General features: G+C 42.7%; 1 protein-coding gene across 1 annotated transcript in view; it reads left to right on the plus strand.

Moving 5' to 3' along the window:
* Positions 1-20881, plus strand: part of LOC129824574 (dual specificity calcium/calmodulin-dependent 3',5'-cyclic nucleotide phosphodiesterase 1A-like) — a 152296-nt gene that overhangs the window by 114663 nt on the left and 16752 nt on the right. The window contains exon 13 of the mRNA XM_055884265.1: positions 10820-10937. Coding sequence (XP_055740240.1) covers positions 10820-10937 — 118 coding nt within the window. The remainder of the gene's footprint in view (positions 1-10819; positions 10938-20881) is intronic.

A 20881-nucleotide genomic window follows, 5' to 3' on the forward strand; every position in this document is an offset into this window, starting at 1 on the left:
ATAACCCTGACAACAAGTCAACCATGGTGTCCCAGTCCCTGATAGGTGAGTTACACAACCTCAACCCTGACAACAAGTCAACCATGGTGTCCCAGTCCCAGATAGGTGAGTTACATGACCCTGACAACAAGTCAACCATGGTGTCCCAGTCTCAGATAGGTGAGTTACATAACCCTGACAACAAGTCAACCATGGTGTCCCAGTCCCAGATAGGTGAGTTACATAACCCTGACAACAAGTCAACCATGGTGTCCCAGTCCCTGATAGGTGAGTTACATAACCTCAACCCTGACAACAATTCAACCATGGTGTCCCAGTCCCTGATAGGTGAGTTACATAACCCTGACAAGTCAACCATGGTGTCCCAGATAGGTGAGTTACATAACCCTGACAACAAGTCAACCATGGTGTCCCAGTCCCTGATAGGTGAGTTACATAACCTCAACCCTGACAACAAGTCAACCATGGTGTCCCAGTCCCAGATAGGTGAGTTACATAACCCTGACAACAAGTCAACCATGGTGTCCCAGTCCCTGATAGGTGAGTTACATAACCTCAACCCTGACAACAAGTCAACCATGGTGTCCCAGTCCCAGATAGATGAGTTACATGACCCTGACAACAAGTCAACCATGGTGTCCCAGTCCCAGATAGGTGAGTTACATAACCTCAAACCTGACAACAAGTCAACCATGGTGTCCCAGATAGGTGAGTTACATAACCTCAACCCTGACAACAAGTCAACCATGGTGTCCCAGTCCCAGATAGGTGAGTTACATAACCTCAATCCTGACAACAAGTCAACCATGGTGTCCCAGATAGGTGAGTTACATAACCTCAACCCTGACAACAAGTCAACCATGGTGTCCCAGTCCCTGATAGGTGAGTTACATAACCCTGACAACAAGTCAACCATGGTGTCCCAGTCCCAGATAGGTGAGTTACATAACCCTGACAACAAGTCAACCATGGTGTCCCAGTCCCTGATAGGTGAGTTATATAACCTCAACCCTGACAAGTCAACCATGGTGTCCCAGTCCCAGATAGGTGAGTTACATAACCCTGACAACAAGTCAACCATGGTGTCCCAGTCCCTGATAGATGAGTTACATAACCCTGACAACAAGTCAACCATGGTGTCCCAGTCCCAGATAGGTGAGTTACATAACCTCAACCCTGACAACAAGTCAACCATGGTGTCCCAGTCCCTGATAGGTGAGTTAGATAACCCTGACAACAAGTCAACCATGGTGTCCCAGTCCCAGATAGGTGAGTTACATAACCTCAACCCTGACAAGTCAACCATGGTGTCCCAGTCTCAGATAGGTGAGTTACATAACCCTGACAACAAGTCAACCATGGTGTCCCAGTCCCTGATAGGTGAGTTACATAACCTCACCCCTGACAACAAGTCAACCATGGTGTCCCAGTCCCAGATAGGTGAGTTACATGACCCTGACAACAAGTCAACCATGGTGTCCCAGTCTCAGATAGATGAGTTACATAACCCTGACAACAAGTCAACCATGGTGTCCCAGTCCCTGATAGGTGAGTTACATAACCCTGACAACAAGTCAACCATGGTGTCCCAGTCCCAGATAGGTGAGTTACATAACCTCAACCCTGACAACAAGTCAACCATGGTGTCCCAGTCCCAGATAGGTGAGTTACATGACCCTGACAACAAGTCAACCATGGTGTCCCAGTCCCTAATAGGTGAGTTACATAACCCTGACAACAAGTCAACCATGGTGTCCCAGTCCCTGATAGGTGAGTTACATAACCCTGACAAGTCAACCATGGTGTCCCAGATAGGTGAGTTACATAACCCTGACAACAAGTCAACCATGGTGTCCCAGTCCCTGATAGGTGAGTTACATAACCTCAACCCTGACAACAAGTCAACCATGGTGTCCCAGTCCCAGATAGGTGAGTTACATAACCCTGACAACAAGTCAACCATGGTGTCCCAGTCCCTGATAGGTGAGTTACATAACCTCAACCCTGACAACAAGTCAACCATGGTGTCCCAGTCCCAGATAGGTGAGTTACATGACCCTGACAACAAGTCAACCATGGTGTCCCAGTCCCAGATAGATGAGTTACATAACCCTGACAACAAGTCAACCATGGTGTCCCAGTCCCTGATAGGTGAGTTACATAACCTCAACCCTGACAACAAGTCAACCATGGTGTCATAGTCCCTGATAGGTGAGTTACATAACCCTGACAACAAGTCAACCATGGTGTCCAAGTACCAGATAGGTGAGTTACATAACCCTGACAACAAGTCAACCATGGTGTCCCAGTCCCAGATAGGTGAGTTACATAACCCTGACAACAAGTCAACCATGGTGTCCCAGTCCCTGATAGGTGAGTTACATAACCCTTACAACAAGTCAACCATGGTGTCCCAGTCCCAGATAGGTGAGTTACATAACCCTGACAACAAGTCAACCATGGTGTCCCAGTCCCAGATAGGTGAGTTACATAACCTCTATCCTGACAACAAGTCAACCATGGTGTCCCAGTCCCAGATAGGTGAGTTACATAACCCTGACAACAAGTCAACCATGGTGTCCCAGTCCCTGATAGGTGAGTTACATAACCCTGACAACAAGTCAACCATGGTGTCCCAGTCCCAGATAGGTGAGTTACATAACCCTGACAACAAGTCAACCATGGTGTCCCAGTCCCAGATAGATGAGTTACATAACCCTGACAACAAGTCAACCATGGTGTCCCAGTCCCTGATAGGTGAGTTACATAACCCTGACAACAAGTCAACCATGGTGTCCCAGTCCCTGATAGGTGAGTTACATAACCTCAACCCTGACAACAAGTCAACCATGGTTTCCCAGTCCCTGATAGGTGAGTTACATAACCCTGACAACAAGTCAACCATGGTGTCCAAGTACCAGATAGGTGAGTTACATAACCCTGACAACAAGTCAACCATGGTGTCCCAGTCCCTGATAGGTGAGTTACATAACCCTGACAACAAGTCAACCATGGTGTCCCAGTCCCTGATAGGTGAGTTACATAACCTCTACCCTGACAACAAGTCAACCATGGTGTCCCAGTCCCTTATAGGTGAGTTACATAACCCTCACAACAAGTCAACCATGGTGTCCCAGTCCCAGATAGGTGAGTTACATAACCTCAACCCTGACAACAAGTCAACCATGGTGTCCCAGTCCCAGATAGATGAGTTACATAACCCTGACAACAAGTCAACCATGGTGTCCCAGTCCCTGATAGGTGAGTTACATAACCCTGACAACAAGTCAACCATGGTGTCCCAGTCCCAGATAGGTGAGTTACATAACCTCAACCCTGACAACAAGTCAACCATGGTGTCCCAGTCCCTGATAGGTGAGTTAGATAACCCTGACAACAAGTCAACCATGGTGTCCCAGTCCCAGATAGGTGAGTTACATAACCTCAACCCTGACAAGTCAACCATGGTGTCCCAGTCTCAGATAGGTGAGTTACATAACCCTGACAACAAGTCAACCATGGTGTCCCAGTCCCTGATAGGTGAGTTACATAACCTCAACCCTGACAACAAGTCAACCATGGTGTCCCAGTCCCAGATAGGTGAGTTACATGACCCTGACAACAAGTCAACCATGGTGTCCCAGTCTCAGATAGATGAGTTACATAACCCTGACAACAAGTCAACCATGGTGTCCCAGTCCCTGATAGGTGAGTTACATAACCCTGACAACAAGTCAACCATGGTGTCCCAGTCCCAGATAGGTGAGTTACATAACCTCAACCCTGACAACAAGTCAACCATGGTGTCCCAGTCCCTGATAGGTGAGTTAGATAACCCTGACAACAAGTCAACCATGGTGTCCCAGTCCCAGATAGGTGAGTTACATAACCTCAACCCTGACAAGTCAACCATGGTGTCCCAGTCCCAGATAGGTGAGTTACATAACCTCAACCTGACAAGTCAACCATGGTGTCCCAGTCTCAGATAGGTGAGTTACATAACCCTGACAACAAGTCAACCATGGTGTCCCAGTCCCTGATAGGTGAGTTACATAACCTCAACCCTGACAACAAGTCAACCATGGTGTCCCAGTCCCAGATAGGTGAGTTACATGACCCTGACAACAAGTCAACCATGGTGTCCCAGTCTCAGATAGGTGAGTTACATAACCCTGACAACAAGTCAACCATGGTGTCCCAGTCCCAGATAGGTGAGTTACATAACCCTGACAACAAGTCAACCATGGTGTCCCAGTCCCTGATAGGTGAGTTACATAACCTCAACCCTGACAACAAGTCAACCATGGTGTCCCAGATAGGTGAGTTACATAACCCTGACAACAAGTCAACCATGGTGTCCCAGTCCCAGATAGGTGAGTTACATAACCCTGACAACAAGTCAACCATGGTGTCCCAGTCCCTGATAGGTGAGTTACATAACCTCAACCCTGACAACAAGTCAACCATGGTGTCCCAGTCCCAGATAGATGAGTTACATAACCCTGACAACAAGTCAACCATGGTGTCCCAGTCCCAGATAGGTGAGTTACATAACCTCAACCCTGACAACAAGTCAACCATGGTGTCATAGTCCCTGATAGGTGAGTTACATAACCCTGACAACAAGTCAACCATGGTGTCCAAGTACCAGATAGGTGAGTTACATAACCCTGACAACAAGTCAACCATGGTGTCCCAGTCCCAGATAGGTGAGTTACATAACCCTGACAACAAGTCAACCATGGTGTCCCAGTCCCTGATAGGTGAGTTACATAACCCTGACAACAAGTCAACCATGGTGTCCCAGTCCCAGATAGGTGAGTTACATAACCCTGACAACAAGTCAACCATGGTGTCCCAGTCCCAGATAGGTGAGTTACATAACCTCTACCCTGACAACAAGTCAACCATGGTGTCCCAGTCCCAGATAGGTGAGTTACATAACCCTGACAACAAGTCAACCATGGTGTCCCAGTCCCTGATAGGTGAGTTACATAACCCTGACAACAAGTCAACCATGGTGTCCCAGTCCCAGATAGATGAGTTACATAACCCTGACAACAAGTCAACCATGGTGTCCCAGTCCCTGATAGGTGAGTTACATAACCTCAACCCTGACAACAAGTCAACCATGGTTTCCCAGTCCCTGATAGGTGAGTTACATAACCCTGACAACAAGTCAACCATGGTGTCCAAGTACCAGATAGGTGAGTTACATAACCCTGACAACAAGTAAACCATGGTGTCCCAGTCCCAGATAGGTGAGTTACATAACCCTGACAACAAGTCAACCATGGTGTCCCAGTCCCTGATAGGTGAGTTACATAACCCTGACAACAAGTCAACCATGGTGTCCCAGTCCCAGATAGGTGAGTTACATAACCCTGACAACAAGTCAACCATGGTTTCCCAGTCCCAGATAGGTGAGTTACATAACCTCTACCCTGACAACAAGTCAACCATGGTGTCCCAGTCCCAGATAGATGAGTTACATAACCCTGACAACAAGTCAACCATGGTGTCCCAGTCCCTGATAGGTGAGTTACATAACCCTGACAACAAGTCAACCATGGTGTCCCAGTCCCAGATAGGTGAGTTACATAACCCTGACAACAAGTCAACCATGGTGTCCCAGTCCCTGATAGGTGAGTTACATAACCCTGACAACAAGTCAACCATGGTGTCCCAGTCCCAGATAGGTGAGTTACATAACCCTGACAACAAGTCAACCATGGTGTCCCAGTCCCAGATAGGTGAGTTACATAACCCTGACAACAAGTCAACCATGGTGTCCCAGTCCCAGATAGGTGAGTTACATAACCCTGACAACAAGTCAACCATGGTGTCCCAGTCCCTGATAGGTGAGTTACATAACCCTGACAACAAGTCAACCATGGTGTCCCAGTCCCTGATAGGTGAGTTACATAACCTCTACCCTGACAACAAGTCAACCATGGTGTCCCAGTCCCAGATAGGTGAGTTATATAACCTCAACCCTGACAACAAGTCAACCATGGTGTCCCAGATAGGTGAGTTACATAACCTCAACCCTGACAACAAGTCAACCATGGTGTCCCAGATAGGTGAGTTACATAACCTCAACCCTGACAACAAGTCAACCATGGTGTCTCAGTCCCAGATAGGTGAGTTACATAACCTCTACCCTGACAACAAGTCAACCATGGTGTCCCAGATAGGTGAGTTACATAACCCTGACAACAAGTCAACCATGGTGTCCCAGTCCCAAATAGGTGAGTTATATAACCTCAACCCTGACAACAAGTCAACCATGGTGTCCCAGTCTCAGATAGATGAGTTACATAACCTCAACCCTGACAACAAGTCAACCATGGTGTCCCAGTCCCTGATAGGTGAGTTACATAACCTCTACCCTGACAACAAGTCAACCATGGTGTCCCAGTCCCTTATAGGTGAGTTACATAACCCTCACAACAAGTCAACCATGGTGTCCCAGTCCCAGATAGGTGAGTTACATAACCTCAACCCTGACAACAAGTCAACCATGGTGTCCCAGTCCCAGATAGATGAGTTACATAACCCTGACAACAAGTCAACCATGGTGTCCCAGTCCCTGATAGGTGAGTTACATAACCCTGACAACAAGTCAACCATGGTGTCCCAGTCCCAGATAGGTGAGTTACATAACCTCAACCCTGACAAGTCAACCATGGTGTCCCAGTCCCTGATAGGTGAGTTACATAACCTCAACCCTGACAACAAGTCAACCATGGTGTCCCAGTCCCTGATAGGTGAGTTACATAACCCTGACAACAAGTCAACCATGGTGTCCCAGTCCCAGATAGGTGAGTTACATAACCCTGACAATAAGTCAACCATGGTGTCCCAGTACCAGATAGGTGAGTTACATAACCTCAACCCTGACAACAAGTCAACCATGGTGTCCCAGTACCAGATAGGTGAGTTACATAACCCTGACAACAAGTCAACCATGGTGTCCCAGTCCCAGATAGGTGAGTTACATAACCTCAACCCTGACAACAAGTCAACCATGGTGTCCCAGTCCCAGATAGGTGAGTTACATAACCCTGACAACAAGTCAACCATGGTGTCCAAGTACCAGATAGGTGAGTTACATAACCCTGACAACAAGTCAACCATGGTGTCCCAGTCCCTGATAGGTGAGTTACATAACCCTGACAACAAGTCAACCATGGTGTCCCAGATAGGTGAGTTACATAACCCTGACAACAAGTCAACCATGGTGTCCCAGTCCCAGATAGGTGAGTTACATAACCTCAACCCTGACGACAAGTCAACCATGGTGTCCCAGTCCCAGATAGGTGAGTTACATAACCCTGACAACAAGTCAACCATGGTGTCCCAGTCCCAGATAGGTGAGTTACATAACCCTGACAACAAGTCAACCATGGTGTCCCAGTCCCAGATAGGTGAGTTACTTAACCTCAACCCTGACAACAAGTCAACCATGGTGTCCCAGTCCCAGATAGGTGAATTACATAACCTCAACCCTGACAAAAAGTCAACCATGGTGTCCCAGTCCCAGATAGGTGAGTTACATAACCTCAACCCTGACGACAAGTCAACCATGGTGTCCCAGTCCCAGATAGGTGAGTTACATAACCCTGACAACAAGTCAACCATGGTGTCCCAGTCCCTGATAGGTGAGTTACATAACCCTGACAACAAGTCAACCATGGTGTCCCAGTCTCAGATAGGTGAGTTACATAACCCTGACAACAAGTCAACCATGGTGTCCCAGTCCCAGATAGGTGAGTTACATAACCTCAACCCTGACGACAAGTCAACCATGGTGTCCCAGTCTCAGATAGGTGAGTTACATAACCCTGACAAGTCAACCATGGTGTCCCAGTCCCTGATAGGTGAGTTACATAACCCTGACAACAAGTCAACCATGGTGTCCCAGTCCCAGATAGGTGAGTTACATAACCCTGACAACAAGTCAACCATGGTGTCCCAGTCTCAGATAGGTGAGTTACATAACCCTGACAACAAGTCAACCATGGTGTCCCAGTCCCTGATAGGTGAGTTACATAACCCTGACAACAAGTCAACCATGGTGTCCCAGTCCCAGATAGGTGAGTTACATAACCCTGACAACAAGTCAACCATGGTGTCCCAGTACCAGATAGGTGAGTTACATAACCCTGACAACAAGTCAACCATGGTGTCCCAGTCCCAGATAGGTGAGTTACATAACCTCAAGCCTGACGACAAGTCAACCATGGTGTCCCAGTCCCAGATAGGTGAATTACATAACCTCAACCCTGACAACAAGTCAACCATGGTGTCCCAGTCCCTGATAGGTGAGTTACATAACCCTGACAACAAGTCAACCATGGTGTCCCAGTCCCAGATAGGTGAGTTACATAACCCTGACAACAAGTCAACCATGGTGTCCCAGTCCCTGATAGGTGAGTTACATAACCTCAACCCTGACAACAAGTCAACCATGGTGTCCCAGTCCCAGATAGGTGAGTTACATGACCCTGACAACAAGTCAACCATGGTGTCCCAGTCCCTGATAGGTGAGTTACATAACCCTGACAACAAGTCAACCATGGTGTCCCAGTCTCAGATAGGTGAGTTACATAACCCTGACAACAAGTCAACCATGGTGTCCCAGATAGGTGAGTTACATAACCCTGACAACAAGTCAACCATGGTGTCCCAGTCCCAGATAGGTGAGTTACATACCCTCAACCCTGACAACAAGTCAACCATGGTGTCCCAGATAGGTGAGTTACATAACCCTGACAACAAGTCAACCATGGTGTCCCAGTCCCAGATAGGTGAGTTACATAACCTCAACCCTGACAACAAGTCAACCATGGTGTCCCAGTACCAGATAGGTGAGTTACATAACCCTGACAACAAGTCAACCATGGTGTCCCAGTCCCAGATAGGTGAGTTACATAACCTCAACCCTGACAACAAGTCAACCATGGTGTCCCAGTCCCAGATAGATGAGTTACATAACCCTGACAACAAGTCAACCATGGTGTCCCAGTACCAGATAGGTGAGTTACATAACCTCCTGACATATATGATACATTTCCATGTACAGTAAAGTAAGTATTATACATTGTGATCTACAGTCCGTTTGGAAAATATTCAGACCACTTCCAGTTTTTCCATATTTTGTTACTTTACAGCCTTATTATAAAATGGATTTTAAAAGGAGACACAATACCCCATAAACAGTTTTTGAGAAATCTTTATAGAAAGTAATAATAATATAATAAAAACGGATACCTTATTTACATAAGTATTCAGACCCTTTGCTATGAGACTCTAAATTGAGTTCAGGTGCTTCCTGTTTCCATTGATCATCCTTGAGATGTTTCTACAACTTGATTGGAGTCCACCTGTTGTAAATTCAATTGATTGGACATGATTTGGAAAGGCACACACCTGTCTATATAAGGTCCCACAGTTGACAGTGCATGTCAGAGCAAAAACCAAACCCTGAGGTTGAAATAATTGTCTGTAGAGCTCAGAGACAGGATTTTGTCGAGGCACAGATCTGGGGAAGGGTACCAAAAAATGTCTGCAGCATTTAAGGTCCTCAAGAACACAGTGGCCTCCATCATTCATAAATGGAAGCAGTTTGGAACCACCAAGACTCTTCCTTAGAGCTGGCCGCCCGGCCAAACTGAGCAATCGGGGAAGAAGGGCCTTGGTCAGGGAGGTGACCAAGAACCCGAGGGTCACTCTGACAGAGCTCCGGAGTTCCTCTGTGGAGATAGGAGAACCTTCCAGAAACTCAACCATCTCTGCAGCACTCCACCAATCAGGACTTTATGGTACAGTAGAGTGGCCAGACGGAAGCCACTCCTCAGTAAAAGGCCAATGACAGCCTGCTTGGAGTTTGCCAAAAGGCACCTAAAGGACTCTCAGACCATGAGAAACAAGATACTCTGGTCTGATGAAACCAAAATTGAACTCTTTGGCCTGAATGCCAAGCGTCACGTCTGGAGGAAACCTGGCACCATCCCTACAGTGAAGCATGGTGGTGGCAGCTTCATGCTGTGGGGATGTTTTTGAGCAGCAGGGACTGGGAGACAAGTCAGGATCGAGGGAAAGATGAACGGAGCAAAGTACAGAGAGATCCTTGATGAAAACCTGCTCCAGAGCGCTCAGGACCTCAGACTGGGTTGAAGGTTCACCTTGCAACAGCACAACGACCCTAAGCACACAGCCAAGACAACGCAGGAGTGGCTTCGGGAAAACTCTCTGAATGTCCTTGAGTGGCCCAGCCAGAGCCCGGACTTGAACCCAGTATTAATTTGCATTATCAGCAAATGAATTTGTATAATTTCACTTTGCTTGTGAGAAGCATTAGCACAAGCAAGTCTGATTAGGCTTAGCTATACCACAGCCTCTGCCATAGAAACAAACAGCATGGCTTTTAAAATGCAGAAAACCACTCGTCTCTTAGACAAAACTTTTTTTTATTAATTATCCAAAAGCCAATTTTTTCTACGAAAAACATTTGTCACAAAAAAATTAGATGATTTGTAAAATGGATGAGATGAGAGAGTCCCATGTGCCATGTGGTTGGTAAAGCATGGCTTTGTGTCTGTGGTTGGTAAAGCATGGCTTTTGCTACGGCAGAGTTGTGGGTTTGAGTCCCACGGGGGACAGGTACGCTCTGCTAAATAACAAAAATAAAAATACAAGTCATTACCAGTAATTAAATGAATAGGGTAGAGGGTTAGTTGTGCTGTAGAATTGTTTATCCCATCAAGGGTTAAAAGCGGTTGTTAACCACGGGCCTCTATGTGTCTGTCTCCAGGGTTTATAGACTTCATTGTGGTTCCAACCTTCACCGTGTTGACAGAAATGACGGAAAATATTGTCATTCCGCTCATCAACGAGGCGTCACTCAGCCTGGCAGGGCTCAGACGCTCCAGGTACCGCAATTCCTGCTTCTACTTCCTGTTTCTCCTCAGACCCGGTAGGAAAAGAGAGCATCGCCAACATAGTGCATCTTCTGGACCTATCAGTGTGTGGCACTGGGTCCAGGAGATGATGCGGTCATCCGGCTCTAAGGACCGTGAAGGATTGCCCTGTTATATCCTCTCTGTTATATCCTCTCTGTTATATCCTCTCTGTTATATCCTCTCTGTTATATCCTCTCTGTTATACCCTCTCTGTTATATCCTCTCTGTTATATCCTCTCTGTTATATCCTGTTATATCCTCTCTGTTATATCCTCTCTGTTATATCCTCTCTGTTATATCCTCTCTGTTATATCCTCTCTGTTATATCCTCTCTGTTATATCCTCTCTGTTATACCCTCTCTGTTATATCCTCTCTGTTATATCCTCTCTGTTATATCCTGTTATATCCTCTCTGTTATATCCTCTCTGTTATATCCTCTCTGTTATATCCTCTCTGTTATATCCTCTCTGTTATATCCTCTCTGTTATATCCTCTCTGTTATATCCTCTCTGTTATATCCTCTCTGTTATATCCTCTCTGTTATACCCTCTCTGTTATATCCTCTCTGTTATATCCTCTCTGTTATACCCTCTCTGTTATACCCTCTCTGTTATATCCTCTCTGTTATACCCTCTCTGTTATATCCTCTCTGTTATACCCTCTCTGTTATATCCTGTTATACCCTCTCTGTTATACCCTCTCTGTTATATCCTCTCTGTTATATCCTGTTATACCCTCTCTGTTATACCCTCTCTGTTATATCCTGTTATACCCTCTCTGTTATATCCTGTTATACCCTCTCTGTTATATCCTGTTATACCCTCTCTGTTATATCCTGTTATACCCTCTCTGTTATATCCTGTTATACCCTCTCTGTTATATCCTGTTATACCCTCTCTGTTATACCCTCTCTGTTATATCCTGTTATACCCTCTCTGTTATACCCTCTCTGTTATATCCTGTTATACCCTCTCTGTTATATCCTGTTATACCCTCTCTGTTATATCCTGTTATACCCTCTCTGTTATATCCTGTTATACCCTCTCTGTTATATCCTGTTATATCCTCTCTGTTATATCCTGTTATACCCTCTCTGTTATATCCTGTTATACCCTCTCTGTTATACCCTCTCTGTTATACCCTCTCTGTTATATCCTGTTATATCCTCTCTGTTATACCCTCTCTGTTATACCCTCTCTGTTATACCCTCTCTGTTATACCCTCTCTGTTACATCCTGTTATACCCTCTCTGTTATATCCTCTCTGTTATATCCTGTTATACCCTCTCTGTTATATCCTCTCTGTTATATCCTGTTATACCCTCTCTGTTATATCCTCTCTGTTATATCCTGTTATACCCTCTCTGTTATATCCTCTCTGTTATATCCTGTTATACCCTCTCTGTTATATCCTCTCTGTTATACCCTCTCTGTTATATCCTCTCTGTTATACCCTCTCTGTTATATCCTGTTATACCCTCTCTGTTATACCCTCTCTGTTATATCCTCTCTGTTATATCCTGTTATACCCTCTCTGTTATATCCTGTTATATCCTCTCTGTTATATCCTGTTATACCCTCTCTGTTATATCCTGTTATACCCTCTCTGTTATACCCTCTCTGTTATACCCTCTCTGTTATATCCTGTTATATCCTCTCTGTTATACCCTCTCTGTTATACCCTCTCTGTTATACCCTCTCTGTTATACCCTCTCTGTTACATCCTGTTATACCCTCTCTGTTATATCCTCTCTGTTATATCCTGTTATACCCTCTCTGTTATATCCTCTCTGTTATATCCTGTTATACCCTCTCTGTTATATCCTCTCTGTTATACCCTCTCTGTTATATCCTCTCTGTTATACCCTCTCTGTTATATCCTGTTATACCCTCTCTGTTATACCCTCTCTGTTATATCCTCTCTGTTATATCCTGTTATACCCTCTCTGTTATATCCTGTTATACCCTCTCTGTTATACCCTCTCTGTTATACCCTCTCTGTTATACCCTCTCTGTTATACCCTCTCTGTTACATCCTGTTATACCCTCTCTGTTATATCCTCTCTGTTATATCCTGTTATACCCTCTCTGTTATATCCTCTCTGTTATATCCTGTTATACCCTCTCTGTTATATCCTCTCTGTTATACCCTCTCTGTTATATCCTCTCTGTTATACCCTCTCTGTTATATCCTGTTATACCCTCTCTGTTATACCCTCTCTGTTATATCCTCTCTGTTATATCCTGTTATACCCTCTCTGTTATATCCTGTTATACCCTCTCTGTTATACCCTCTCTGTTATATCCTGTTATACCCTCTCTGTAATACCCTCTCTGTTATATCCTCTCTGTTATATCCTGTTATACCCTCTCTGTTATATCCTGTTATACCCTCTCTGTTAAATCCTGTTATACCCTCTCTGTTATATCCTGTTATACCCTCTCTGTTATATCCTGTTATACCCTCTCTGTTATACCCTCTCTGTTATATCCTGTTATACCCTCTCTGTTATACCCTCTCTGTTATATCCTGTTATACCCTCTCTGTTATACCCTCTCTGTTATATCCTCTCTGTTATATCCTGTTATACCCTCTCTGTTATATCCTGTTATACCCTCTCTGTTATACCCTCTCTGTTATATCCTGTTATACCCTCTCTGTTATATCCTCTCTGTTATATCCTCTCTGTTATATCCTGTTATATCCTCTCTGTTATATCCTCTCTGTTATATCCTGTTATACCCTCTCTGTTATATCCTGTTATATCCTCTCTGTTATATCCTGTTATACCCTCTCTGTTATACCCTCTCTGTTATATCCTCTCTGTTATAACCTGTTATACCCTCTCTGTTATACCCTCTCTGTTATATCCTGTTATACCCTATCTGTTATATTCTGTTATACCCTCTCTGTTATACCCTGTTATACCCTCTCTGTTATATCCTCTCTGTTATACCCTCTCTGTTATACCCTCTCTGTTATACCCTGTTATACCCTCTCTGTTATATCCTGTTACACCCTCTCTGTTATACCCTCTCTGTTATATCCTCTCTGTTATATCCTGTTATACCCTCTCTGTTATATCCTGTTATACCCTCTCTGTTATATCCTGTTATACCCTCTCTGTTATATCCTGTTATACCCTCTCTGTTATATCCTGTTATACCCTCTCTGTTATATCCTGTTATACCCTCTCTGTTATATCCTCTCTGTTATATCCTGTTATACCCTCTCTGTTATATCCTGTTATACCCTCTCTGTTATACCCTCTCTGTTATATCCTGTTATACCCTCTCTGTTATATCCTCTCTGTTATATCCTGTTATATCCTCTCTGTTATACCCTCTCTGTTATATCCTGTTATACCCTCTCTGTTATACCCTCTCTGTTATATCCTGTTATACCCTCTCTGTTATATCCTCTCTGTTATATCCTGTTATACCCTCTCTGTTATATCCTGTTATACCCTCTCTGTTATACCCTCTCTGTTATATCCTGTTATACCCTCTCTGTTATACCCTCTCTGTTATATCCTGTTATACCCTCTCTGTTATATCCTGTTATACCCTCTCTGTTATATCCTGTTATACCCTCTCTGTTATATCCTGTTATACCCTCTCTGTTATATCCTGTTATATCCTCTCTGTTATATCCTGTTATACCCTCTCTGTTATATCCTGTTATACCCTCTCTGTTATATCCTGTTATACCCTCTCTGTTATATCCTGTTATACCCTCTCTGTTATACCCTCTCTGTTATACCCTCTCTGTTATATCCTGTTATATCCTCTCTGTTATACCCTCTCTGTTATACCCTCTCTGTTATACCCTCTCTGTTATACCCTCTCTGTTACATCCTGTTATACCCTCTCTGTTATATCCTCTCTGTTATATCCTGTTATACCCTCTCTGTTATATCCTGTTATACCCTCTCTGTTATATCCTCTCTGTTATACCCTCTCTGTTATACCCTCTCTGTTATATCCTGTTATACCCTCTCTGTTATACCCTCTCTGTTATATCCTCTCTGTTATATCCTGTTATACCCTCTCTGTTATATCCTGTTATACCCTCTCTGTTATATCCTGTTATACCCTCTCTGTTATATCCTGTTATACCCTCTCTGTTATATCCTGTTATACCCTCTCTGTTATACCCTCTCTGTTATATCCTGTTATACCCTCTCTGTTATATCCTGTTATACCCTCTCTGTTATATCCTGTTATACCCTCTCTGTTATACCCTCTCTGTTATATCCTGTTATACCCTCTCTGTTATATCCTCTCTGTTATATCCTGTTATACCCTCTCTGTTATATCCTGTTATATCCTCTCTGTTATATCCTGTTATACCCTCTCTGTTATATCCTCTCTGTTATATCCTGTTATACCCTCTCTGTTATATCCTGTTATACCCTCTCTGTTATATCCTGTTATACCCTCTCTGTTATATCCTGTTATACCCTCTCTGTTATATCCTGTTATACCCTCTCTGTTATATCCTGTTATACCTTCTCTGTTATATCCTGTTATACCCTCTCTGTTATATCCTGTTATACCCTCTCTGTTATATCCTGTTATACCCTCTCTGTTATATCCTGTTATACCCTCTCTGTTATATCCTGTTATACCCTCTCTGTTATATCCTGTTATACCCTCTCTGTTATATCCTCTCTGTTATATCCTCTCTGTTATATCCTGTTATACCCTCTCTGTTATATCCTGTTATACCCTCTCTGTTATACCCTCTCTGTTATATCCTGTTATACCCTCTCTGTTATATCCTGTTATACCCTCTCTGTTATACCCTCTCTGTTATATCCTGTTATACCCTCTCTGTTATATTCTGTTATACCCTCTCTGTTATATCCTGTTATACCCTCTCTGTTATATCCTCTCTGTTATATCCTGTTATACCCTCTCTGTTATATCCTGTTATACCCTCTCTGTTATATCCTGTTTTACCCTCTCTGTTATACCCTCTCTGTTATATCCTCTCTGTTATACCCTCTCTGTTATACCCTCTCTGTTATACCCTGTTATATCCTCTCTGTTATATCCTGTTATACCCTCTCTGTTATACCCTCTCTGTTATATCCTGTTATACCCTCTCTGTTATATCCTCTCTGTTATATCCTGTTATACCCTCTCTGTTATATCCTCTCTGTTATATCCTGTTATACCCTCTCTGTTATATCCTGTTATACCCTCTCTGTTATATCCTGTTATACCCTCTCTGTTATATCCTGTTATACCCTCTCTGTTATATCCTCTCTGTTATATCCTGTTATACCCTCTCTGTTATATCCTGTTATACCCTCTCTGTTATACCCTCTCTGTTATATCCTGTTATACCCTCTCTGTTATATCCTGTTATACCCTCTCTGTTATATCCTGTTATACCCTCTCTGTTATATCCTGTTATACCCTCTCTGTTATATCCTCTCTGTTATATCCTGTTATACCCTCTCTGTTATATCCTGTTATACCCTCTCTGTTATACCCTCTCTGTTATATCCTGTTATACCCTCTCTGTTATATCCTGTTATACCCTCTCTGTTATATCCTCTCTGTTATATCCTGTTATATCCTCTCTGTTATATCCTGTTATACCCTCTCTGTTATATCCTGTTATACCCTCTCTGTTATATCCTGTTATACCCTCTCTGTTATATCCTGTTATACCCTCTCTGTTATACCCTCTCTGTTATATCCTGTTATACCCTCTCTGTTATATCCTGTTATACCCTCTCTGTTATATCCTGTTATACCCTCTCTGTTATATCCTGTTATACCCTCTCTGTTATATCCTCTCTGTTATATCCTGTTATACCCTCTCTGTTATATCCTGTTATACCCTCTCTGTTATACCCTCTCTGTTATATCCTGTTATACCCTCTCTGTTATATCCTGTTATACCCTCTCTGTTATATCCTGTTATACCCTCTCTGTTATATCCTGTTATACCCTCTCTGTTATATCCTCTCTGTTATATCCTGTTATACCCTCTCTGTTATACCCTCTCTGTTATATCCTGTTATACCCTCTCTGTTATATCCTGTTATACCCTCTCTGTTATATCCTCTCTGTTATATCCTGTTATATCCTCTCTGTTATATCCTGTTATACCCTCTCTGTTATATCCTGTTATACCCTCTCTGTTATATCCTGTTATACCCTCTCTGTTATATCCTGTTATACCCTCTCTGTTATATCCTGTTATACCCTCTCTGTTATATCCTGTTATACCCTCTCTGTTATATCCTGTTATATCCTCTCTGTTATATCCTGTTATACCCTCTCTGTTATATCCTGTTATACCCTCTCTGTTATATCCTGTTATATCCTCTCTGTTATATCCTGTTATATCCTCTCTGTTATATCCTGTTATACCCTCTCTGTTATACCCTCTCTGTTATATCCTGTTATACCCTCTCTGTTATATCCTGTTATACCCTCTCTGTTATATCCTCTCTGTTATATTCTGTTATACCCTCTCTGTTATATCCTGTTATACCCTCTCTGTTATATCCTGTTATACCCTCTCTGTTATATCCTCTCTGTTATATCCTGTTATATCCTCTCTGTTACATCCTCTCTGTTACATCCTGTTATACCCTCTCTGTTATATCCTCTCTGTTATATCCTGTTATACCCTCTCTGTTATACCCTCTCTGTTACATCCTGTTATACCCTCTCTGTTATATCCTCTCTGTTATATCCTGTTATACCCTCTCTGTTATATCCTGTTATACCCTCTCTGTTATATCCTGTTATACCCTCTCTGTTATATCCTCTCTGTTATATCCTGTTATACCCTCTCTGTTATACCCTCTCTGTTATATCCTCTCTGTTATATCCTGTTATACCCTCTCTGTTATATCCTGTTATACCCTCTCTGTTATATCCTGTTATACCCTCTCTGTTATATCCTGTTATACCTTCTCTGTTATATCCTGTTATACCCTCTCTGTTATATCCTGTTGTACCCTCTCTGTTATATCCTGTTATACCCTCTCTGTTATAACCTGTTATACCCTCTCTGTTATACCCTCTCTGTTATACCCTCTCTGTTATATCCTGTTATATCCTCTCTGTTATACCCTCTCTGTTATACCCTCTCTGTTATACCCTCTCTGTTATATCCTGTTATACCCTCTCTGTTATATCCTGTTATACCCTCTCTGTTATATCCTGTTATACCCTCTCTGTTATACCCTCTCTGTTATATCCTGTTATACCCTCTCTGTTATACCTCTCTGTTATACCCTCTCTGTTATACCCTCTCTGTTATACCCTCTCTGTTATATCCTGTTATACCCTCTCTGTTATATCCCTCTCTGTTATATCCTGTTATACCCTCTCTGTTATACCCTCTCTGTTATATCCTGTTATACCCTCTCTGTTATACCCTCTCTGTTATATCCTGTTATACCCTCTCTGTTATATCCTGTTATACCCTCTCTGTTATATCCTGTTATACCCTCTCTGTTATATCCTCTCTGTTATATCCTGTTATACCCTCTCTGTTATATCCTCTCTGTTATATCCTGTTATACCCTCTCTGTTATATCCTCTCTGTTATACCCTCTCTGTTATATCCTGTTATACCCTCTCTGTTATATCCTGTTATACCCTCTCTGTTATATCCTGTTATACCCTCTCTGTTATACCTCTCTGTTATATCCTGTTATACCCTCTCTGTTATATCCTGTTATACCCTCTCTGTTATATCCTGTTATACCCTCTCTGTTATATCCTCTCTGTTATATCCTGTTATACCCTCTCTGTTATATCCTCTCTGTTATATCCTGTTATACCCTCTCTGTTATATCCTGTTATACCCTCTCTGTTATATCCTCTCTGTTATACCCTCTCTGTTATACCCTCTCTGTTATATCCTGTTATACCCTCTCTGTTATATCCTGTTATACCCTCTCTGTTATACCCTCTCTGTTATATCCTGTTATACCCTCTCTGTTATATCCTGTTATACCCTCTCTGTTATATCCTGTTATACCCTCTCTGTTATATCCTCTCTGTTATATCCTGTTATACCCTCTCTGTTATACCCTCTCTGTTATATCCTGTTATACCCTCTCTGTTATATCCTGTTATACCCTCTCTGTTATATCCTGTTATACCCTCTCTGTTATACCTCTCTGTTATACCCTCTCTGTTATATCCTGTTATACCCTCTCTGTTATATCCTGTTATACCCTCTCTGTTATATCCTGTTATACCCTCTCTGTTATATCCTGTTATACCCTCTCTGTTATATCCTGTTATACCCTCTCTGTTATATCCTCTCTGTTATATCCTGTTATACCCTCTCTGTTATACCCTCTCTGTTATATCCTGTTATACCCTCTCTGTTATATCCTCTCTGTTATATCCTGTTATATCCTCTCTGTTATATCCCTCTCTGTTATATCCTGTTATACCCTCTCTGTTATATCCTGTTATACCCTCTCTGTTATATCCTGTTATACCCTCTCTGTTATATCCTGTTATACCCTCTCTGTTATATCCTGTTATACCCTCTCTGTTATATCCTGTTATACCCTCTCTGTTATATCCTGTTATACCCTCTCTGTTATACCCTCTCTGTTATACCCTCTCTGTTATATCCTGTTATACCCTCTCTGTTATATCCTGTTATACCCTCTCTGTTATATCCTGTTATACCCTCTCTGTTATATCCTGTTATACCCTCTCTGTTATATCCTGTTATACCCTCTCTGTTATATCCTGTTATACCCTCTCTGTTATATCCTGTTATACCCTCTCTGTTATATCCTGTTATACCCTCTCTGTTATACCCTCTCTGTTATATCCTGTTATACCCTCTCTGTTATATCCTGTTATACCCTCTCTGTTATACCCTCTCTGTTATATCCTGTTATACCCTCTCTGTTATATCCTGTTATACCCTCTCTGTTATATCCCTCTCTGTTATATCCTGTTATACCCTCTCTGTTATATCCTGTTATACCCTCTCTGTTATATCCTGTTATACCCTCTCTGTTATATCCTGTTATACCCTCTCTGTTATATCCTGTTATACCCTCTCTGTTATACCTCTCTGTTATATCCTGTTATACCCTCTCTGTTATACCCTCTCTGTTATATCCTGTTATACCCTCTCTGTTATATCCTGTTATACCCTCTCTGTTATATCCTGTTATACCCTCTCTGTTATATCCTGTTATACCCTCTCTGTTATATCCCTCTCTGTTATATCCTGTTATACCCTCTCTGTTATATCCTGTTATACCCTCTCTGTTATATCCTGTTATACCCTCTCTGTTATATCCTGTTATACCCTCTCTGTTATATCCTGTTATACCCTCTCTGTTATATCCTGTTATACCCTCTCTGTTATATCCTGTTATACCCTCTCTGTTATATCCTGTTATACCCTCTCTGTTATATCCTGTTATACCCTCTCTGTTATATCCTGTTATACCCTCTCTGTTATATCCTGTTATACCCTCTCTGTTATATCCTGTTATACCCTCTCTGTTATATCCTGTTATACCCTCTCTGTTATACCCTCTCTGTTATACCCTCTCTGTTATACCCTCTCTGTTATACCCTCTCTGTTATATCCTGTTATACCCTCTCTGTTATATCCTGTTATACCCTCTCTGTTATATCCTGTTATACCCTCTCTGTTATATCCTGTTATACCCTCTCTGTTATACCCTCTCTGTTATACCCTCTCTGTTATATCCTGTTATATCCTGTTATATCCTCTCTGTTATATCCTGTTATACCCTCTCTGTTATATCCTGTTATACCCTCTCTGTTATACCCTCTCTGTTATACCCTCTCTGTTATATCCTGTTATACCCTCTCTGTTATATCCTGTTATACCCTCTCTGTTATATCCTGTTATACCCTCTCTGTTA

The sequence above is a fragment of the Salvelinus fontinalis genome, chromosome 26 (assembly GCF_029448725.1).
Source record: "Salvelinus fontinalis isolate EN_2023a chromosome 26, ASM2944872v1, whole genome shotgun sequence".
NCBI classification, from domain to species: domain Eukaryota; kingdom Metazoa; phylum Chordata; class Actinopteri; order Salmoniformes; family Salmonidae; genus Salvelinus; species Salvelinus fontinalis.